The sequence below is a fragment of the Stenella coeruleoalba genome (assembly GCF_951394435.1).
Source record: "Stenella coeruleoalba genome assembly, chromosome: 19".
NCBI classification, from domain to species: domain Eukaryota; kingdom Metazoa; phylum Chordata; class Mammalia; order Artiodactyla; family Delphinidae; genus Stenella; species Stenella coeruleoalba.
In genome coordinates, this window is record NC_137165.1 from 33203586 (window position 1) to 33227083 (window position 23498).

A 23498-nucleotide genomic window follows, 5' to 3' on the forward strand; every position below is an offset into this window, starting at 1 on the left:
GACCAGATAATAGCCAGGGCAGCGTTCCGGAGCCAGGAATCCGGGCACAGGCCTGGGAATCCGTGCATGCACTCGCAAAGTCGTGTGTGTACACGTACTTTCGAACTTGCAAGAATGGCGTGTAGTACACCTAAGTGTGTGCGATTTGGACATTTTCCTGGAGAAGGTCTGTAGCTGGTCCGGGGTCCAAGGCCCAGGCAGTCTGAAACACGCTGGTACGGGTTGTTCGCCCAAGAAACCCCGCGGAGACGATGCAGCGGCTGCGTTTGGGGACCACAATCCCACCTGGCCACAAGCACTGGGCCACGGACCTGCCCTCCGGCGGCCACAGGCTCTTTCCCGGCCCGGACCCCATCATCTGCCCTGCCCCGTCGTCCCGCAACCAACCCGAGGTCGCTACAGCCGCTCTTAATATTCCGAATTTCCATCCCCCTATACCCCTACCCCCAACACCTCCAGCCAAACTCTCCAGCGAGGAATATCCTTGGCTCAACGAAAACCCGCGAAGGGGAGGCCCGGGAGGCCCTGGTGCTGTGCCGTGCGGCGCCCATGTCCCGCTCGGCCCCTCCCCCACCACCCCCCGGGTCTGACCCTCCTCTTCCCGGGGACAGGCGCCTCTGGGGGGTCCCCGGGGGCTGAGAGTGCGTGTCTCTTTAAGAGGCCCTGGGGGGCGCCTCGCGAGCCGCCCGGGGCTGGAGGGGGAGGGCACGAGCGGGGGCGGCTGGCGCCAGGCGGCCGAGGCTCCACAGCAAAGCTCCGGCCCCTGTCACTTCGCATCGGCCGGGCCCCGCAGACAGGCGGGGGACGCGCGCTCAGCCGCCCCTCCCTCTCCTAGGCCGTCCAGGGCCCGGGCGTCGGGCGGGCTCGGGCCTCGGGCCTCCGGCCCGTTGCACGCGCTCAATTAGCTCTGTGCTTCCCGCAACCCGGAAATCGGGCGGGGGCGGCCTGGGCCGGGTGTGGCCGTGGTCCCGAGCCTGGCCGGGCTGCTGTCCGTCCTTGGCCCCCCGTAACCTTTCGCGGGGTCAAGGGCCAGTGCTGGGACCTTCCCGGAATTGGTCCCCGCCCGGTGTCTTGGTCTGTGTGACTGGGCGTGGATCTGCGTGCTCCTGCGTGGAGTGATGGCTTGGTGTGTACGGTCCTGTGGCAGAGGGGACGTGCGTCCGGGCAGCGGGGCGCTGGCGTGAGACTGGTACTGAGTGCGCGGTGGTTCATGAGTGTGCCCGGGCTAAGCTCGGGTGCCGTGTGTGGCCCTATGCCGGTGACCAGTAGTGGAGGTGCCACTGGGCGCGTCCATCCTCGTCTTGGCCTGTGTGTATAGGAAGAAGGGGAGGGGAGAATAGACAGAGTTGCTCCCCATCCCCGGCTTCCCGGCCGGACCCGCGCCTCCCGGAGCCTTGGCGCCAGCCAGCCCCGTTTAGTGGCCGGCCCGGCTCCCCCGCGGTCCCGGGTCTGGCTGGGGTGGGGGCCGCGGCCTCGATGACCCCGGCCCGCAGCGGCCCGGCCTGTCCCGTCCACTTAGACAAATTGCGGCTGACAGGCTCGCAGTCTCTCTGGAGTCGCCGCCCGTCCGTCGCCTCCCTCCCGACCCAATTACCCCGCGCAGGGTCGGGCCAAGTGGCTGGGATGGGGCGGGGGGCTCGGGGAGAGCGGGAGGCGCGACCTCTTCCCGGCTGCGTTGTGGCCCAGGCCTTGCGCCGTGACAGGCGGCGGGGCCACTTCTTCGGATCATGTCCCTGGAAGTGCCTGGGCAGCACGGCCTCTGCGGCCCAGTCCCCAGTCTTCCAAGCTGACGCGAAAGCAAGGCCCACGCTGGCAGCTCTGGCGCGGGACAGCCCTGGCCCTTGAGGGTCGTCGCTGTGCACCTGAGGGCAAGCAAGGTCACAGGGCCCGGCAACCCAAGACTCATCCCCGCCGGATTTGGGACGACTTCCCCAGAGTTTTGGGGATTCCATAACCCTGAGAGCTCCCGACTACTCTATGCTCTGGGGTCGAGGTCCTCGGTTCGCAGCAGTCCGCTTGGGACGCAGGGGTCGGTAAAAGTGAGGTGCACATCTGTGAAGCTGCCAGTGCGTGGACGAGCACGGGTGTGAGGTCATGGGTGTGGGTGCCTGGGATCGTGGCAGAGTGAACAGGCCACGCTGCTGTGTGGCTTGAGAGGGGGGCAAAGCACAAAAAGGACCCCCCTAGGACCAGCCCACCTGCGAGAGAGGGGCGGGGCTGGCCTGCGCGCGCTCACCAGGCTCTTGATTAGCTTTCGCAGAAACGCTTTCGCCTGGAGCAGGGCCATGATTCCCTGGAGCAGCTTGGGGGTAGTCCTCGACAATCCGGGCGGGCTCCAGCGTCGCCTCACCTGCCCTCCCCCTCCCCGCCAAAGAGCTACCTGGCCTCCGGTCAGCCTCTGGGCCTCCAACCAATCTTTCGCTTTTTTGACCTGCAGCTTCCTCTTTGCCTCCTTGGACCTTGTTGCTTTTCTCCGCTGGGTGTGCTCCCCTCCCCCCACTTTACAGATGAGCCCAGAGGTGCAGTAATTTACCCGAGGCCACACAGCTACCGGTGGCAGAGCTGGGATGGGACCCAAGGACCTTAAGAAACAGCAAGGCCACTCCTTAGAAGCTGGTGATGTCATTGCTGTCCCACTAGCTACACCTGCTCCTGCAGCAATGCAGTACTGAGACTCCAGGGCCCCACCCTCAGGCTGGGCTCTGGCTTTGAATACAAGACGGTACAAGATGCTCTTCCCTTTTGCCCCCAGAGTTCCCAGCTCTAGGTCTGCAGGAGGGGGCTGCCTTCTCAGTTACACGGGGACAAAGGAGCAGCTATAAAGCTAGCCAGGGGCCAGGGCTGGACGCTCTTAGGAGTAGGGAATGGGGGTGAGTGGCCTCAGAGTCTTGGACTGTGTGCGGGCCCAGGACAGGGAGGTCAGTGCAGAATGCAGTTCCTCTAAGGGAACTGGCCTGGGCATGTGAGGCAGCATGGAGCAGACAGGGGTCAGCAGATTAGCTGTGTGACTTCTTAACCTTGGGCGAGGCTTCTTTCAGGCTCAGGCTTCTCATCTGCAAAATGAGAACCGAATAGCGCTCTTTTGGGTGCGTTCTAGTTTAGAGATTCCCTGATCTGTGAAAATCAGAAAACTCAGCAGTGAGAAACCATTTCCAGTCTTAGACCGGCAGCTGCCTGCTCTGGCCTCTGCTTGCTTCCAGAGGAGCCGACACTACTGTTTGACAGAGCGCCGTATACCTGAATTTACCTTGGGACCACTGGGCCATTTCTCCAATCAGTCCCAGACAGTGCCCTCCCTCCCTGAGCTGCCACTCCAGCTCCCATCAGCCTCCTCGCAAACCATGAAGGTATTTTTTCCTCCATCAAGTTGAGAGAAAGTCCATAGTGATTGCCTGTTGAGCAGGTAGGGCTGTAAGAATCAGGGAGGTCACATGGCTTCCTCAAGGTCACCTGGTCAGGCCACAGTTAGATGCATGTTCCGATGGCCTCCTAGGGTGATGCCATCATGGGGGTCTGCTGGGGCTGCTCCGGGGTGAGGTGGACCTTGCCCTGGGTGTTATCTCTAGAGGACAGGAGGCTGGCTGCTCCCGGGCCAGTGGGCAGTAAAGCCCCCCACCCTGGGGCCCAGTCTCACTTCCAGCTGATTACAGGCTGTGGCAGGGTCTATAACCTCTCCAATTAGCCGGGGGCCAGACCCGAGGCCTCTCTGATAACCCCAGCTCCAGTGGCAGCCGCCATGGGGCCAGCTTATCTGGCCTCTCTTATCCTCCCCCTTCCCCCACATACTCAAAGAGTTGCCCTAGCTGTGAGCAGATGAATAACCAGATTGTCCTGCAAGCTCAGCCCTACACCCACCACTTTCCCTGACTGAAGGAGGCCACAGCTGTTTTGCACCCCCTGGAGGGAAAGGGCTGAGCCAGGGAGGACTCCTGGCTCTAAGCTGCCAGCCGGTCCCCTGTGTGGTTGGAGAGCGCTCCTGGCTGTCCATCTTTGCCCCATCCACGTGCCCTAGGGTGGGTTCAGAGGGCCTGACCCTTCCTTGAGCTCCTTCCGTGGCCAGTGTGCATAGGCAATCTGGTGGCACGCCCCTCCCTCCCTCCCTGTCCCCTTTTGACTGAAACACTGCTCTGGCTGGGGTGGGGGGTATGCCAGGCACATCAGTGTCTCCAGGTGGGCTGGAACGGGAAAAGCTGCTGTTCCTCCCGCAGCCCCGACTGGGCCCAGGCCTCCTTCCATTCCCAGCATGCCTCACTCTGGCATGTGATTCCTCACCCCGCAGGTTCCCAGGCAGGAGGGACTGGCTTCAGCCACCCTATGCAGGGCCATCTATTCAGCCTTCAGAGCCGAGTGTGATTCAGGTCCCCCTTCTGCTAGCATGCCCAGCTGGTCGGGTGGAGGGCACTGAAGATTTAATCTCTCCGCAGGCGCCAGGGTTGGATGGGGTGCGTGCGAAGAGGGCGGGGGCCCTGGAGCTCCCCCGCTCTGGCTGGACGGCTGGATGGGAAGGCCTGCTTGTTTGTGAACTCTTCTGTGGCTGTTACATTAAACTTCACCCCAAACCACACCTGGATCAGTGGGTTTCCTTCAATCCTCCCAGGCCTCTCTGGGGTCTCAGGGAAGGCGGGACTGGGGCTACCCCTTTTCACTCCCCTGGCTCCTGTCTCCTTCCTGCCATTCACTTTAGGTCCAGAATTGGGAGGTGGGAGGGGAACCACATCAGGAACTTGTCATCCAAGGTTCCAGCCAGGTTTCCTGGGAGACCCACCTTCACCTGACCACCTGTCACCTTCTGAGTCTGAGGAGAGGTAATGACAGGGAGCCTGTCCCAAAGACGAGGCCAGAGTCTTCATCAGGCTCTCCTTCCCACAGCAGCCCAGAAGCACATGCCAAGGACCTGACCAGCCCTGATGGCCACAGCCAGGGAGGGTCCGGGCCTGGGGTGCCCCCAGAACTCAATGGCTCTGGTAACAGGCAAGAAGGTCAGAGAATGGATTTAAGTCAGACCCTGCCCCAGTTCAAGAGTAAACATCCTCATTCTCCTTCCTCCCCCCTCCCTGACTCCCCCTCAGCTGCACGTGTGGAGCAGGGACACACGGTCAGGCCCACAGGACTCTGCTCAGCGCTTGGAGAGGACCCTGACCCCAGCAACTCAGGGATGGACACCAACTGCAGCGTGATTTATTGAACAAGACGTGCACTTTTTGACAGGGCCTCAGTAACCAGGGTTTCCTTCACTGAACAGTACAGGACCAGGGTAAAAGGGCTTACAGACAAGAAAGACAAATCCTTTCCATGAGCCAAAGGGGAAAGAAAAGAGGAAGGGGGGTTTCTTCTTCCTTCCTCCTTCCCTAATACGCTGGGCCTCAGTTCAACGCCAGAAGCAGGTTGGCCAAGGGAAGCTGGGCAGCGTGTGCCGAAGCCAGGAGTGAGCTGGGGCTGTCGCTCAGGGCCAAAGTGCCCGCCGGACCACCCACCCTCGCCCCACCCAGGCCCCCGAAGGGTTTGGTTAGAAAATACAAAAGCGGGTCCAATGCAGGACATCATGTGCAAACGGAGGAGGGGACGGAGCTTCTGCAGAGTCTCTCTCAGCCACGGCCCCGTTGATGGGGGGCAGAGGTCATGGTGAGCCAAGGTGCTTTGGAGAAGGGTCTCTTCTCAATCCAGGGAGGGGGGGCGGCTGTTGTCACGAAGCTTGGGGAAGGTGGTGGTAAAAGACGAGCAGAGTCCGAAGGGCAGGACCAGGGCGGGGACTTCTCCCCTCCCCCCAGCAGGTGAGTGGGCCAGCCAGTCAGAAGCAGGTTGCTGGTACCTACGGGAAGCTGGTAGGGAAGAGGCTGAGGGGCTGACTCTCATTGGTGGGCAGTGGGGATCGGTAGCCATCGAAGTTTCTCGGGATGCTGCCGCTGGTGGAACCTGAGCTGTTACTCAGAGTCTCGATGCTTCCCTCTCGCTGTAGTTCTGCAAGACAGAAGGGCGGGCCAGGCCCGGTCAGAGTGCCGTCTTGGGGAGGCGGGGGTAGCCCTGGGCCGGGCTGCCTGCCTTGAGGCACCAATCTGGGTCCATTTACATCCTTCTGCGGGGGGAAGGACGGGCCGGGTGGCAGCTCGGGGCACAGGGAGGCTCCCCCTGAGGAGGGCGAAGCCCCCTTGGCTGGCGGGCTCCAGTTACTCCCTCATTGTGGGAGCCCCTTTAGCCAGAAGTACGGCCGCCCTGATGATTTGTCAGGACCACACTGCCATACATGGGGCATGTGCTCAGCCAGCATGCTCCCCCAACTCCATGAGAGGCTCCTATCCTGGAGCTACAAGTCTGGCAGGAGGGGAGAAGCCAGGACATGGGAAGGACCGACGCTTCCCTACCTGATCTGTCTCCCTCCCCTCCCCTGCCAGGGAGCTTCAACCCTGGCTTAGCCACTCGCTCACTCGTTCTCACCCACACAGTCTGCCTGCTGGCCAGGCCCCGGTCCATCTGCGGCACCTCCTGGAAAGTGACCTGTTTCCCTTCAGGAGGGAATGCCAGGTTTGAGAGGGGCCTACATGCCTGGAGTGCCTCCTTTCTCCCTTCCTCTGGGCTCCCAAGTGTCCTGGAGGCCCCCCAGCATTTCTATGCTCAGAGTCAACCCGGGAAGCAGGCAGGGAGGCTCCCATCTCCTCCTCTGCCCCTTCCCTGGCGTCAAAACAGCCACGCTACCATCTTGGGTATGGCACCTGGCTCCCTCTCGTTCAACTCTGGGCAGCTTACCCAACTGCCCACCATCTCTTGATCCAAGACAAGTACTGGGGTAGGTGGGCTGGGGATAGACTTCCTGGTGAGCCGAATGCAAGGAAGAGAGAATTACTTCTTGGCTTTTTGAAAGTGGCCAGTTCCTATACCCTCTCCCTCACAGTGGGCTCTGAGATGTGCGCACACACATCCCTGGGCAAACTCTGGGCCCCAAGCCGAGATGTGGTACCCGCAACCTCTCCTTCCCCAAGGTACACCTGCCCGGGACTGAGGGGGTCTTGCGTGTCCACCCCAGGAGCCCAGGACCTCAAAGCAGTCATCTGAAACGGCAAGGTGTGCTCGAGTGTTACACTTGTCTGGTCTCTTTTATCTCCAGCCTGCACCTGCTCCCTGGCTCCCTGCCACCGTACACATGCAGCACAGCTGGCTTTGGTTAGGGAATGGGTCATGGCCTTTGCTCCTGGGCCGGCCATCACCAGTCGGCCAGGAAATAACCACCGACCCCCCCCCCCGCGGGTGACCCCCAAAGCATCGTGGTGACCCAGCAGAGGCAGCCACAGAACGGGCTGGGGGAGTCTGTGCTGCCCTCCTTCAGAGCAGGCTCCTGGTCCTGTGTGAGGCGTGAGGGGCCCTCAGGCTGGAAGGGTGTGTGTGCCTGGACACCAGAACCCCTCAGCAGATGGGGGCTGTGGACACAAGCTACAGGCTTGGTGATGGCCCCTGATCTCCAAGAGACACTGGCTGCCCCGTTGGGCCCAACCCTGAGATAAGTCGAGAGTTATCTAGATGTGGATCGCCCTCTAGCCTCACCCTCATCTGGGAGTCCAGGCCACTGTGCCGAGAGAGGGACAGGACAGGAAAGCAAAGAACAGGCCCCGGGATTTCTGTATGGAAGCGTCGGGCCGAGGAGTCTGTGGGAGATCTCTGATTCCAGAGGCCCTGGCCCTGGTGCAGGCTGTCCCAGCACTAGGGGGCGCTGGCAGCAGGGCCAGGAGGGCAGGAGACAGGAGCAGTGGCCGCAGCAAGAGGAGCAGGGGCTTCCTGAGCCAAGGAAGAAAGCCCCACGTGGAGGAGCAGAAAAGGCCACCGGCATGGGGAAGGTCGGCACCTCTCCAGAGCTGGAAGCCATGCCTGACGTTCTGGAGACCCAGTGCCGGCACATCCCCACTAGCGAGGAAGCCGAGGGGCCGGGAGCCCAGGACCGAGCGTGGCACCCCCTCTGCCCCTCAGCACAGGCCCGCAGGGACCCCACCCCGCGAGTCTGGGCGGACGCCCGTCATCCCATCCTGTGACAGTGCAGGGACGGTTGCCAAAGGGACTTACAAGATGAGTTTGCTGCTCTCGGGGGCCAGGTAGAGCCTGAGCTGTCCTGCTCGTGTTTTCTCTTTACCAGTGAGGCCTGGGACATGAGGGAAGTGGTCCCATCTCCCAGGGCGACCGAGCTCTGGTGAATTTATGTCCCGTACGTCTCCCCGGGCCTCCTCCCTCCTCTCCATGCCCACGGCCACTGCCGGGTTAGGCCTGTGCTTCCTGCCTGGATAAGTTCCAAAGTTCCCTACTGGTCTCCTGCCCTCCAGACCCCCCCTCTCCAAGCCACCGCATCCCAAAGCCGGGGTGTTCTCTCTGTAGCACAAACCTCATCTTGCTTTTCCTCTGCTTAAAAATCTTCATCGACTCCTAAGCGTCCTCAGGATAAGGTCTAAACCCCTCAGCTCTATCGAACTGCCTTCCGTGACTGACCCGCCCCCCGCAAGACCTCACTAACCTCTCCTGTTATTGGATTTGAGGAACCAGTAATGAGCTTGGGCAGTCTGGGGGCCTCTCCAGGCTGCCTTAGGCCTCTGGGCCGGTGCTCATCCAACTTCCTCTGACGGAAAAGCTCTTCCCAGGCTCCCTAGGCCCCTAGGGCGCCTACTCATCTTCAAAGCTAAGGGCAAGCACGAGCCTGTGCTGGCGGAGCCGGCCAGGCCACACTGCGCTGTGTACCCACTCCTGCCCCGGGCCCTCTAGCACACTGTGCACCGCCTGCTCACACGCGTGTCTCCATCCAGGTGGAGGGTCTCTCGGGGGCCAGTTCTGTGCTTTCTCTCTGTATTCCCTAGTGCCAACAGCAGGGCCTAGAAAACAGCTGGTGCTCAAAAAACATTTCTCGAATGAATGAGTGAACGATGTGGGAAGGAGATGTGGCGCTTTTTCTGCGCATGACTACCAGTACAAGAAGCAGGGGCCCGGCTGGGCCTGGGCACTTTCCTACATGCCTCTGTCAAGTCCCTCTCTCTTCTTCTCGCTGAGACAGGATGAGCGTGTGCAGAAGCGGATGTGGACGTGTTCGAGGGGTGCACACACGGTTGCCCCTCAGGCCACCCAGCCGCCCAGCCCTCAGAGCAAGTGGCAAACGGAAGTGTGTGGCCTTACCTTCCTCCATCCTGAACACATGCTTTGTGACTGTTGGGTTGCTCATGGACGCTGGGCTGTTGGCATTGTTTTTTTTTTCCCTTGTGAAAAGAAGAGCATTGAGGAACCTTTTGGGAAAAGACCCAGACAATGATGGAGAAGTACACTGATCTCTGCAAGCAGGAGGAGAGGGTATCGGGAGGTGTGGGGAAGTCACACTGGGAGGAGGGTAAGCTTGCAGCAGAATTCTGTAGTGACATGCATGTGTAGGGGCCTGAGGACCAGTCTTGGGGGTCCCAGAGATGGAAGTGTCGTCACACAGCCGAGACCCCCTTTGGTGAGGGTGACGGGTGGTGGGGGAGAGGGAAGGAGCCTCTGGCCCATGCAGTGCCGGCTGCGCCCCATGCACGTGGGATGCCAGGAGAGGAAGAGGAGACAGACAAAGGCTGAGTTTTCGGGGATGCCTCCGGATGTTCTGACTCAGTGGCCCAGTTTCTGGTTGCCACCCTCCTCCCCCAATCCCCAGACCCCTGGGTCTGAACAGCTCTCCTGCAGCTGAGGTGGACCTGTGGGGAAAGCCCACCAGAAACCTGCCAGGGCTGCAGGAGAGAGAGCTGGGGGCTCTGTGGTGGGGGACTAAGCAAGCATCCCTGGCAGCCTCCCCACTCAGCAGAAGTAGGTGGATTCTGGCCGGTGGGAAAAAGCTAGCTCTAAAGGAGGCTGCTCTCCAGGCCTCAGAGCGAGGTAGGGGATGAAGAGTAGCTCCTAGACAATGGACTGGACTTGGACAGAAAATCCTATTATGACCTCACATTCTCCAGCGCCTTCGTGCTCCTGGGAGGTGGGTGCTGGTCTCCCCACCTTGCAGGCAGCAAAACCAAGGAAGAGCAGGAAGCCATTGGCTCTGGGTACACAGCCCCCCACGAGAGAGAACTGGGCCGCTGCAGACCCCAGGACGGTGATGTGACAACTCCAGAAACCGCTAAGACTGGCTCCAGTGCTCCCCACTGGCTGTGTCCACCCATTCCCTGCTGGCTCTTTTTGGAAAATGGGCCTGCTGCCCCTCTACGCCCTGGGCCAGGATGGGTCAGCCACAGCGGGTAGGGGGGCAGTGGAATGAGCAGCAAGCAAAAAGGAGGCGCCTTGGCTCTCATGAAGTAAGCAAAGGACAGAGAAAGCTCAGCCCTCGTGCTGCCCTCACTCTCTATGGAGCCTGGCAAATTCCGAAGGTGTCAGAGGCGGACAAAGAGGTGGCTGGCCTTGTTAGGGAGAAGCGAGCCTGGTTCCCTGGGCGTGTATGCCAACGGAGACCCAGGGAGCATGTGAGGAGGCAGGAGCTTAGCTGCCCCATCTTGGGCTGGGCCACGCAGGATGAGGGAGCCTGTCTTCCGTCCTTCACTCCACCATCACCCCAGCCCCTCATCTCCCAGCAGGATTACTGAGGCCCCTTTGCAAAGGCAGGAGCAGCAGCCTGGCTCCTGCGAGCCGTGGGTGGGTGCCGATGAGCAGGGCAGGGCTCCACCCAGGGAGAGGCAGAGGATGAGGCAGGAAGGGGACCTTACACGGCACAGGAGATGGCACGGGGGGCAGAGCATGAGGAAGCCCCTCTCTCTGGTCCTCCCCGCTGGACTGCTGGTCCCCAAGGCTGCTTCACCATGGAGGTTCTTCTCCCTGGGACCGTCCTCTCCCCTGGGTACAGACCCTTCACTCCCTTGAGGCCGTGCAATGCCTGGTAAGACTGGGTGCAGGTCTCTCTTCACAGGAACAGTCACTTTACTAAGCGCTATGGTCTTGGTTCCCTGAGCCCTGGGGAGGGGGTGAACCGCTGAGGACACAGGGTCTGTGTGAGCTTTGGGAGGAGCTGGGGGAGCCCAGGAGGGCAGGAGACCCCAGGGGGAAGGTCAGGAGTGAAGTCCTACTTTGGGCTTGACCTTCTCCAGGCCTCCTCCAGGCCGGGTGGCAGTGAGGGTGGCTGGCCAGAGACCCCGAGGGAAGCCCCTTTGGCTTCTGGTGGGTGAGGGCCCTGTGGAGAGCCCGTCTCGGGACTCGGCTGAGGAAGGTCTGTTTCCGGGACCCGATGGGGTCAGTGAGGGCAGTTCTGTGTGCGTGTTTGGGCGGAGGGTCCCTGGGACCCCTGGGGTTCAGTCCCCAGGCCTCCCTGGCACTTCCCTTGCCACAAAAGGAGTAGCATTTACTGCCGGGCCCCTCTGGTGTGCTCAGAGGCTCCAGCCGGCCCAGCTCTGCACACTCAGCCTCGATGCTGCTCATTAAAGGGATGAGCAGAGCACTTCTACTGGGCCCTGGCTGCAGCCACACACCCCCGTCCCAAGCTAACCGCCCAGGCGGCCTGCGGGGAGCAGGATTAGGCCTTGGGGTGGAGTCTTAGGTGGTACCCACCGCCCACTTCCAGCAGAGAGGAGGGAGAATGCCCCCCACCCTTACCCCTCAGCCTCAAGGGCCTGAGGAGTGGGGGGGGCAATGTCGGCCCAGGCTGGGGAGGCAGATGAGGGCAGTGGTTAAGAGCACAGGCCCTGGGCCCTGCTACCTGGGAGATCTGGGGCAAGTTACTCAACCTCTGTGCCTCAGTCTCCTGCGCAGGAGGGTAACAGTGTCTCTTTCATAGTGCGGTCGTAGAATTAAATTAAACAATGCATGTAGAGCGCGTCATGAAGTGCTTAAAGCTTCCCGTCAGCAAATGTGAGTTACTCTCATTGCTGCAATTGTATTAGCGCCTGTGATTATCCACAGGACCTCGGGGTCCCTCTCCATCTTCCCTCCCCAGCAGGTGTCTCTGCCATCCAGGCCCCACCGGTTCGCGCTCCCCCTTCTCCACTGGATCTTGGGAAAGAGTCTTTCTTTTTAATCAAGAAATGGCCTGAAGAGGAAGATGGCAGATATGTGTTTACAGCTTTTCATTTCCCTCCTTGCCTCTTTGAAAATACCTTCTTCCGAGCTGGAAAATAAATTTCCAACCCTGTTGACGTGCATTGATTTTTCCCTCCTGCGTCCACCTCCCAGTTCTTCCCCATCAGCGGGGCCTGTGGTTAAGCCCCGTGTCTGGGTTGGGCTCAGTGGTACCTCAGGGGAGTGGGTGGCCCCAGAGCACGGAACTGTCAGCCAAACTGCCCCATCTTGCCCAGCGCCTGGCTCAGAGGTCTGCAAACAGAAATGGCTTCCATCCCCTTCTACCGTGAGGGTTCTCGGCTGAGGGGTTGAGGTCAGGGAGTGGGGTGGGGGGAAGGAGGTCCTCTGAGCAGGAGATTAGTGATTTTTAGCATCTTCTCCGAAAGGAATATACAGAGAGGAGACCAGGGGACCACAGGACTGCTTCAAGCTCAGCAAGTGGATCTCAACGGGGTCTGCCCCAAGCAATCGACTTTGTCAGCAAGGGGCCTGCCAACAAGGGCCTGGGACCAGCTATGCAAGCTGGGGCTCGGAGAGAGAGGCGCTCAGGAGGTGGGGGGCTTGGCTGCATCCTGCGGGTTCAGGAGGGTGGTCAGCTTCCTGGTGCTGGAACCCGAAGAGGTGATCCGGAGGCCAACTAGGGGGTGGACACGGCTAGGGGCTGCTTGTCTTACAGCAGCCCTGGGCCTGGAAACTACTGCTCTCTCTTCCAGAGAACAGGAGTGGCTCACAGAGGTGGGGGTCTCTTCAGGGAGACAGAGATGGAGTTGCCTGAGATGGCTTCTGGAAACCCTGACAGCTCTGTCACAGACCACACTCTGGGTTGGAGCCAACCTCAGCCCCAGGGCACTTTTTAGGAGGTTAAAAGGGCAGCAGTTAAAGGAGGCAGCCTGTAGGGAGGCCTTGATTTTCCTCCCACCCTGACACACCGAACTGAGGCTGCACGGCCCCCCTGCACCTTCCCTTTTCCTGTCCTCTCAGCCCTGCCGTATCCCACCCTCAGGCACCCTCCGCAGGCTCCAGAGCCCGCAGAGAGGCCAACAGACCAGGGATCCTCTTCTTCCACCAACACCAGGTCTTGGAAGGATGGGGGCTGGGGGGTAAGGCTGAGAAGGTATCACTTTTCTCCTCCAGCAGGGGTTTTTATTCCCCTCCCGGGCACACTTGTGGAAGGAAGGAGGGCAGTTTCTCGAAGCTGAGGGGCTGAGGATGAAAAGGGCCTTCGGAGTTCAGATAATGGGAATCCTGGTCTGGGTGATGGAATGAGGGAGTGGAGAAGATAGCTAACAATGGCCTGGGTATCTCCAGGGCTTCACACCTGTGTCTGAGCACAGAGCCCTGGCCCACTGATTCCACCCGACTTCTGGTCATCTCACTGCACACCCAGCCTGGGGTCCCTAAGAGCTTGTGCCAACGGCCCGAGTCCTGCAGCCGGTGGGCAGGTACATGCCTTCCCTCCTGGCAGGAGTCTCTTCCAACCCACAGGGCTCCCACAACACGCTTTCTTATCTCCTTGCCCAGCTCTTGCTCCTGACCCCCGCAGGTACCGAGACCCAGAACGTCACAGAATGAGGCCAAGGCTACGTGGCCTGCTCTGCCCCTCGCCAACCCCTCCCCCGCTGCCAGCTCCAAACATGAAGGGCAAATATCTGCTGCTCATGGCTCAGGCACCTGGAAGTGTGTCCCTTGGCCACTGGGGCCACGCACAGCTGCCTAATAACCTCAGGGTTTTGGGGGGAGACCTGAGGCCTCAAGGAGACCTCAGACCCTTCTGGGCATCCACTGGCCCCTCCCTGGAAGGTGAAAGTCACGATCAATACCTGGAAAGGATGGTTGAGAAAACTGGCAAGTGGAGAGCCCTCTCTGTGCCTTAGGCCCCACCCAGAAAAACTGGGGAAAAGGCACATCACCTTTCTTCCCTCCAACAGGAAAGGTCCTCAGGCCTCTGGAAACCCTATTCGTGACAGCAGGCCAGTCTGGCATTAATACATGAGACAGGGGCACAGAGGTAGGCTAGGTCCAGGATGCGTGTGTGTGTGTGTGTGTGTGTGTGTCTGTGTGTGTGTGTGTGTGTCTGTGTGTGTTGGGGGTGGAGAAGGGAGCAGAGCATCTGAGTTCCAGGCAGAGCAGCTCACAACCCAGCCCCGGATCCCTTCCCAGACTTAGGTGGTATTGGCCACAGGGTAGGCTGGCCTGTCTGGGGCTGGAGCCTTCCCCTGGGTCCCTCCTACAACAGCCATGATAGGGCAGCAGCCCCAGCCAGGGAAAGACCAGGAAGGCTGCCACAACCCGCTCCCAGGCAGCCCATGTGACCCAAGCCCTCTCAAGTCCTGGCTTAAGGAGAAGAGAGCAGCATCACCCACCCAGGTCACCTCGACCAGCACCCCATGTGTGGGGACCCTCTTGGTGTCACTACATCTGTCTAACTTTAAATCCTGACCCAGGCAGAGTATGTCCTGTCATAGCATATTATACTTGGGGATGGCAAAGGCTGAGCTGACCTGGCTCACGGGTCCCTGCTTTTGAGTTATGTGATAAATCTGGCTGAAACCATGCTTGAGATCAGCCAGATGTAGGAGCAGCCTTGAGCTGAACCTCCCTGTGGGTGTCGAGGAGGACTCGCTCTAGCCCCAGTCCTGCCGCCAACGTGCTGAATGACCTGGGCAGGTTGCTTCACTTCTCATTTGCATCACCATCTGTCAGGCAGCAGGGGAGGGGCTGCTCTGCAGACCTCACAGGGCGTGGGAGGCTCTAAACAGAAGAGGATGTGAAGGTGCTTCAAGAAGCAGGATACGCCCGGAGCGCGTGGGAGAGACCACTCTCACTGCAGTGGGGTCCTGGGTAGAAAGCTGGGGTTGCCATCTCTGATGCTTCAGCAGGCTGAGGCCCTTGGAGAAGCGGTCCTCACCCAGGAGGGCCCAAAATGCCCCCTCTAGCTCCAGGCCAGCAGCACAACACGGGGGGCAGAGCTGCGGCAGATGCCATCTGAGGTAGATGCAGGGGGGCGGCGTGGCGGTAGAGGACGCCCAGCCAGGTGCTGGACGGGCCTCCTTTGTGTGCGTCTGCATATGGGGCCCCGCGACCATGCCCACTCAGCATGGCTCTGGGGAGGACACAGAGCTTGGAAGCTGTCCCAGGGAACCAGGTGTCCGGCAGCCAGCCTCGACTTTCCTGCCTCCTGAAGTCCAGCCTTGAAGCTCGGAAGACCCCACCGAGCTCCCGGGCGGGGTCTTCCCGAGCCGCCCTCTGGGGCTGTGAGACAGCGCAGGGGCCCATGGACCACAGGAGAGATGCTGCTCCTTGAACACGGCTGGCCTGATGGGCTCGAGCCACATCCGGTTCTCATTCAAATGTCCAAATGTAATTAAATTCTCTCCGATGCAGCGGAAGAGTTTGGTAAGATGTGGCTCTCCCCCTCCATCAAGGTTAAGAAATCGCCATCATCTCTCATTCCATGGCTGACCCAGTCTGCTCCCTGCCACTGATCTGTCCCGTTCTGTACAGTTAAGGCCTGTGCTCTGAGCTGTTTTCTAGAGCTGATGGGGCTGGGGCCCATGCCGCGCCCTCTCCCCCACCATCCCACTTACCCACCTGAGAGGATGGCCAGCTGAGGCCCAAGCAGCAGGCTCGCTTTGACTGAACAAGTCAGTGCACTGTGGGCTGGGCAGGGGCGGGGAGGCGAGCGGCCCTGGGGACACGGCTGCCGAACCCAGGCTCGCCTCGGGTTGTGTCCTCCTTCCACTGCCTGGATGTGTCTCGTCACGCCCTGCTGAGGGATCTCCTCTCTGTAGTTTCTCACAACAGGATGCGCTCGAGAGCCTCTGGCCTGGTCCCAGAGCCCTCTATGGGAAATGGAGCCTCTCACAGTCCGGGCAGGGTGAGGCAGCCTGCCTGCCCCTACGCACGGAGAAGAGGAGGGAGGCGTGAAGGAAGCAGAGGAGTGGAGAAGGCCTGGGAGCCGTCTCCGGGAATCCCTGGGACCTCCACGTCTCACAGGATTGCTGGTCATTTCTGGCCTGTCAGGGCTCCGAACGGGTTAACGGGCAGCACGGTCCAAGGTGCCGGCCTCGGTGAGACGAAGGGTGACCCACTCAATAGAAAGGAGGCGCGCTCACCCGAGGCTTCAGTGCCTCTCCCCAGCCTCCCGTTCAGGACTTCCCTGAATTCAAGCATCCCCTAGACAGGCTGCCTTTTCCAGCTTCCCTTCCCAACTGAGTATCTCCAGTTTACAGCTTATTTTTACTTAGGGATTTATGACTTTCATGGTAATGGGTTCCATTCTACTTCCTCTATGTCTATTCTTCTAATCTTTGTGGTATAGGCTTTACGAGACTTTCTTAATAAGTCGGGGTAGTATTCTTTTTGAAACAAACTGTCCTGCAAGTTAATGACTTAGAGTGGGTGTGGATGCTCCCCAGAGACAAATGGGGGCTGGGGAGGGGATAACCAGGGTGGGGGTAGATAAGACTCTTCTAGATTGAATACAGGTCCCTTTAAGGCTCTTGGTCAGCTCCTGGACCAGAATCCCCCAGGCTGCTCACCAACATCCCCATCTGAGATCTAGGACCACTTTTAGGCACACGCGGCACTTCCACACCAGAGTGCTCACCCTGGAGATGGGCACAGCTCACAGCAACCCCAACACTGCTGACCTGACTCTAAATAGGAAACATTTTGTATATTTGTTTCCAAATGGTAAACATTAGTTTAGTAATGGATTTAATTTAATTGCTTGGTGGCATTACTGCCAAGGCCATAGGGCTGGTGCCTTCGTATCAGTGAAGGTTTTAAGGAAATGAACCTAGTTCTTAGTTCAGTTGTCCTAGGCCAAGCTTAGCTAGGACAGTGGTGATGGGGTCAAGGTCTCTGTTGCCTCTGTTAGGGTCCCCAGCCTATGATCTTGACCCCGTAGTCACGAGTCTCGATTAATTGCTGCGGTGCCGCCCGTCCAGATGAAAAAGCTGGGCGGATACACAAAGGCGGATGCTGCCTTTGTGCTCTGTCCACAGACTGGCTGCTGGTGCCGGGCCTCTATTCATTATTCAATTCAGCTCGCTCAGACGAGCCTTTCCATTTGCTCCTCCAGGAGAAATAACAAATCTAGAAATGCAATTCCACTTTGCTGTATTACAATATTGATTTGCCCGTCGAGTGGGAGTGCATTTGTTCTGTCAGTCCCCCTGTGGGCAGGAAGGGGTTAACCAAATGTTTATCACAAGGCTGGCTTCAGAGTTGAAAGTAATGTGATCAGTAATGAATTTTGTGTTACATTAGGTTGTATAAATGGACAGACAAGCGCAGACAACAAGTGGCCAGGAGTCGGGGCTAATCTAATGATGTAAAAATAGAGACAGCACCAATTATACTAGGGGCCAGCTCCAGGCTCCTGCAGGGACTGCAAATGAATAGGTACAAATCAAATTACTCACTAATAGACGCACTACAAGAGGGGCAGTCAATGGTAAATGCATTAGAGCCTAGTGACCTCTCTGCTCTGCACAGCAGAATCCGAAAATTTGACTTCCATCTTAAAAGTGGGGGGCAGGGAGTGAGGTTCTCAAAGAAACTCTTGTTGGGGGAAGCACGGCAGCTACTCCCCACCCCAAACCAGTCCGTCGCCAGAAGGTACCTCCTGTCTGAGCCGACCTCTTGCCCTCACTCCAATGCCTCCTGAAGCCTGAGCACCGGGGGCAGGGGCGGGGGGCCTCTTGAGGGACCAAAAGAGCAGTGGATGAAGCCCTGCACGTAGGCAAAGACAGGAAGTTACATACCAACACACTTCACAGCCATGTGCCTCTCAGGGGTGATGGTTTTGCTGCTACGTCAAGGGCTGTGTCCGTATTGAAAATAAAATATTTCTTTAAAGAGGATCACAACATGGACCTTTCAGAGAGCAGCGGTGCCAAGATCAAAGGGAGTAGATACGAAAATCTGGTTTGACCACTGAGCGCTTTGCGGGGAGTGCTAGTGCTCTGTTCCGAGGCACAGCACAGGCAGGGTTTTTTTTTTTTTTTTTTACATCTTTATTGGAGTATAATTGCTCCACAATGGTGTGCTAGTTTCTCCTTTATAACAAAGTGAATCAGCTGTACATATACATACCCCCCCACGTCTCTTCCCTCTTGCATCTCTCTCGCTCCCCCCCTCCCTATCCCACCCCTCTAGGTGGTCACAGAGCACCGAGCTGCTCTCCCTGTGCTGTGCGGCTGCTTCCCACTAGCTGTCTGTTTTATGTTTGGTGGTGGATATACGTCCAGGCCAGTCAGGCAGGGTTTTATCTATTTCTTGCCAGCCTGAACTCGTCTGTCCTTCCCTCTGTTCCTTCTCCCAGTCCTGCCTTCGCCCTTACAAGGGAATGGGAGCAGAGAAGGATGTGGAGTTACCACTGGCACCGCAGCCCCTCAGGTTTTCTTCCTCCCTCTCGGGCTCTATGAATGTGGAAACCAGGCCTTAAGTTCCAAGCTGCTTGGCAGTGCTGCTGGGCTGCTCAGAGAAGGCTCATGGAGACGTGCTTAAACGCATGAACCATATGCTTAGATTCAGCTCCCAGTGGCTTGGGGAGGGATAAAGTATGAAACCAAAGGACCCAGGCCCATGCCCGGATGGAAGCGGGGGCGGGGGGGGGGGTCCGGTAGGCTCGGCCCACCTGCTCCTCCCCACAACCCACCCCTAAGGCCAACACCAGTCACATACATCAAAGTGGAGATGGCAAGCTGGTCCTGGCCAACTGGAGATGATGGGAACCGGCCAGAAAAATGAGCCCCCTGGCCCCAACCTGGCGGGGGTGGGGCGGGCAGGCACAGAAGGGAAAAAATCATCCTGAACAAATGAAGCAACTGGATGTCAATTCTCCCCAAACTCAATTAAGCACACAGAGGGGTGCGACTGCAAGCTATCGGGCTACACTAAATAAAACATATGTGGGGGGAATCGGCGTACGTCTGGGAAGCCTGGTGCCGGGAGATTCTACCAGGACATTTAAGAATGCTTTCTGTGGTGGGCCTGCAGGTCCCTGGGGGCAGGGGTGGGGTTCAAAGAGAAGTGGGCAGGAAGCAATCACCAAATGTCAGAGGTTAGACAGCTGACTCTGGGGTGGGTGCTCGGAAACGCCTCCCTCTGTAAATTCAATCTGATGGGCACGGCTTGGCTTCCTTCGTCCAGGACTCTTTTGCTTCAAGAGCCCAGGCTCTGGACTCCTAAAGGGTCAGAGGGCCACTTCCAACTTTCATTTTCTGTGTGTCTGTTTGTCTTTCCTCTGTCGCCAGCCATCCCGCCTGGGGTGGGGGCAGATGGTGGTCGACACCTCAGGCCACCTTCCGGGGCAGTAGAGGGGCAGAGGCAGGGGCAGAAGGGAAAGCTGGGTATTTAACCATCCATGACTGTGTTCAACTTTGTTCAGATCTCACACCTCGCAGAAAGGTCAATGGTTAAAGGTGAATTCTCTGGCAGAAGAGGAGGAACGGAGAGAAATCCTCCCGTTTGTTAACCATTTACCCATGTTCATGTCTTCAGAGAAGGCCCCTTATCTGGGGGTCCAACGGCCCTTCTCCACCCCTTGTCCAAGCCTGTCCGTTTTCCACAGGAATTCCTGCCCATGTGGGGCAACACCTGGAAAGGGGACTCTGAAGATTCACTGATGAGGTCACATGGGCACTTCCTCCTTGTCGACAGGAATCAGTGTGCTTTGGTTAAAGAATTCAAAGAAGACTTTGGGCAACTGAGAAATGTGCAGAGGAGCTTCTCAGCCCTAAACTTCCGTTACAGCTCTGCCTTTGCCTGGGGCTTCCAGCGGCCTTAGGGGAAAAGGAGAGAGGGATGGAGGAGGCAGAAACTAACTATCTAGAACTGGCCAGAAACTGACAAGTGTGTCTTTTAAACACAATTCTTCTTTCCATTGCTCCGACTGGCTTTCATTTACCTCTCAGGAGCCACGAAAACCCATCCAGTCATTCAGCAAACATTAACTGGGGCTCAGCTTGGCTCCTGTCCCAGTGCTAGATGCTGGGCAGGGAAAGGCTGGTGGTTAGAGGTAACAAAGAGGAATCGGACTCAGTCCGAGGAACCGGAGTTGGGCTAAGACACACAGTATGGCTGACGGAGGGGCTGAAGAGACCACCAGAGTTGAGCCTTGCCCCAGTGGGATGGAGAAGGGAATCCGCCATTGCTAGTTAGTGGAAACGGCGACATGTACTACCTGCCCAGGGCCAAGTGTCAAGTGAGTAGGCGATACAGAAATTCAGAGAAAGCTTCAGACAACGTGAGATTTGAGCTTGGTCTAAAAAGGTGACCGGGCAGTGGGTGAGGGCAGCAGGCCCTTGAACAGAGCCAGGTCAGCAGTGCCACGTGCTGGGGGTGATGGGTGAGGGTGTCTGCATGGAATATGAATAAGGGGCGACTGTGGAAGGGGTGTGGGGGGAGCAGGCTGGAAAGGAAGGTGAGGAAGGCCTGTAAGAGACTTGAAATATCACAGCAAGGAGCCCAGGCTGTCATGTGTGGGCCCTGGGCTCTTGTGAAGAGGGAAACAGGACAGGCAGAGGAGGCCCTGACAGTAAGGATGCCTTCCTTTTCTGGGTCTCCCTTCTCGGGAATAATATGTAGGAGTGATTGATAAACCCCTCGGACCAGGTGACAGGATCTTAAGAACTGGAAATTCTTCCTCCTTTTTTTGTTTTTTTATAAATTTATTTTATTTTTGGCTGTGTTGGGTCTTCGTTGCTGCACACAGGCTTTCCTTAGTTGCGGCGAGTGGGGGGCTACTCTTCGTTGCGCAGGCTTCTCATTGTGGTGGCTTCTCTTGTTGCGGAGCACGGGATCTAGGCATGCGGGCTCAGTAGTTGTGGCTCACGGGCTCAGTAGTTGTGGCTCGCGGGCTCTAGAGTGCAGGCTCAGTAGTTGTGGCGCACGGGCTTAGTTGCTCCGCGGCACGTGGGATCTTCCTGGACCAGGGCTTGAACCCGTGTCCCCTACACTGGCAGGAGGATTCTGAACCACTGTGCTACCAGGGAAGCCCTGGATATCTCCTTTTAATCCCACATGTTTTAGTTATGATTTCATTTCAAAGCTTTAATTTTTCCTCCTTTGTACATTGCAGAGAGGAACGTCTACCCGGCGGTGGTGTGACAACTGTAGGATGCTCACATGGTTAGCATGGATTTGGAGGCGTAGAAGCCGTTTGGGAGGTGGCGGCCGTGAGGACAAAGGAGAGGAGGAAACAAGGCAACCAAAGCGCTCGGCACAGGGAACAGCTGCCAGGACATCACGGGAACAGGAGGCCAACATTTCCTGCACCTCCTGTCTTCCCTCTCCCTTGGACTTAGAGAGGAAGAAAGTGAGCTGAGAGAGGGAAAGCTTTATTCCCTGGAGGGCCAGCACCGTGCCCAGGGGTACCTCCAGAGAGCCCGCCTGCCTGCAGCGGCCCCGGGGAGAGGGTGAGGGCCTACTGAGGAGGTGGCTGACAGGAGCCCCTGAAAGCACTGAAGAAGGCGAGAAAATCCAGGGCCCGACTAGGTGAAGCAGAGGAAAGTACCTAAGGGACTGGCTAAGTTGCTTCCATGATAGTGCTTGCCTGAGAGCAGGGACGTCTAAAAGGTAAGAGAATTAATTCACTGCCCCATGCCTGCAATTACTGTCACGTGATCATGTGGCACCCTGAGATGGAAGGGGGCTGACACGGGTCCTACTGGAAATGCAGCCTTAGCACGAAAATGTTCCCAGCCCTCAGCAATGAGGCAAGCAGGAGTTCCAAGGCCCATTGGAAGAGCTAATCCTAGAGGGAGGATAGAGGGTCCGACATGGTCCAACATACTGGGTTATTTGTTTAGGGGTGCCCATCTGGTCAACTCCAGGAACAATAGCTAACATTTATCGAGATCTTAATTCTCACAGTCCTGAAATGAAAGATATTAGCACGCACACACAAAAATAGTGCTTTTAGTTCATCTTTTTGCAAAACGTAGGTAGTCGATGGACTTTGTTAATGGATATTTGTTAATTCACTTATTGAACCCTTCCTATGACCATTTAAAAGCTGTGTCTACTGTTCAAAATGTGCTTTCCATATTAAGGAGGAAAAATGGTATAGCCCTTTCAAAAAGAAAAAGTAGTTTCTGACAGAAATCTTTGGAAGACCTTTCGCTGAAAAGAATCTCACAGCCTTTTCTGCTGAGTAATTACTATACACACAGGAAAACTCAGAGGATTTAGCAGAGTAAACTAGAGCCCTGCTTTCCAAACTGTAGGTCACAATTCATTGATGTATTGTAAAGTCAGTTTAGTGAGTCATGACTGCATTAAAAAAAAATGTAGACAGCTGATTCACATCATTGTACAGCAGAAACGAACACAGCATTGCACAGCAACTATACCCCAATTTAAAAAAAAATGAAATAAAATAGTACTAGAGTGTACTGCCTATACTATTGTTTTCTGAAAGTTTTATATATTTGAGCAAGGAAGTAAATGTATTTCTCATGGAAGGTAAGAGGTAAAGATTGAGCCCCCAGTGTGATCCCCAAGAGTAGCTGCTTCTGGACGAGGACAGAATCTGTTAAAGAGACTCTAGACAGAAAAGGATGAGCCTCTTTCCTACCCTTAGTGCTGTGATCATAAAGGAGAGTGAAACAGCATTCCCAGGACTGAAGGAAGCCACAGTCATGGGGAAGAGTCAGTCCCCCTTGACCTTGACTGCTGACTTAGTGAGCTCTTAAGAGTCAACAGCAGCAAAGGGAGGCTGCCTGCAACAGAGATGTGTCAATACTTTAAACAGCTGCTCAGGACCTGTGAACTAGGCCTAGGGCTTTTGCTATTGGATGTGGGAGAAAGCCAAAGAAAGAAAGACAAGGTTTAGCTAAATAGTGATTGAAAGAGTTAAAGTGAAAATAAACTTAATATGTGTCCAGGTGTTTATGAAAAGTTTTTTGGTATTAGGTTATACCTTTACTTAGACACAAAACAACTGGAATAAGTAAATGTTTTGCTTATCGAAAAAAATCCTATTTTTCTAGAAAAGGCAATATTGAAAGGCATGTCTACTAAGCAGGAATTAGTCATGTTATTTTGAGGGGCTGAGAGAGGAGGGGCTGTAGGAGACAGCATTCCCGGCAGAAGGAGAAGTTTGTGCAGAGGCCCAGCAGGCAGAGGGAACACGTGTGCTTAGGGACCCTCCGGGGACTTCAGCTCGGCTGGAGCTCGCCCAGAGCAGTGAGAGAGGAGTCCGCAGACAGGGCCGCGGCTGGTCATGAAGGGCTTTGTACGTGATGAGATGGGGTGAATCCGGGAGAAGGACAGAGCTGGCGGGAGAGGAGTTCAGTTTTTGGACATGTGGAAACATCGACAGGTGACTGGTCTGGAGATCAGGAGAGGAAGCCAACTTGGAGAATCTTTGGAAATCATCGGTTTATGGGTAGTAACTGAGGCCGCGGAAGCAGAGGGGATGGCCCTGTTCGCACTGAGGGAGAGGAAAGAGGGCTAAGAAAGGG

At 57.2% G+C, this 23498-nt stretch overlaps 1 protein-coding gene across 8 annotated transcripts in view; it reads right to left on the reverse strand.

Moving 5' to 3' along the window:
- Positions 1 to 5139: 5139 nt before the first annotated feature.
- The window catches only part of BCAS3 (BCAS3 microtubule associated cell migration factor), a 574874-nt gene continuing 556515 nt past the window's right edge, over positions 5140 to 23498 (reverse strand). For all 8 annotated transcript variants that reach the window (XM_079905183.1, XM_079905184.1, XM_079905176.1 and 5 more), the window contains one exon: positions 5140 to 5958. In XM_079905183.1, coding sequence (XP_079761309.1) covers positions 5810 to 5958 — 149 coding nt within the window. In that variant the 3' untranslated portion in view covers positions 5140 to 5809. The remainder of the gene's footprint in view (positions 5959 to 23498) is intronic.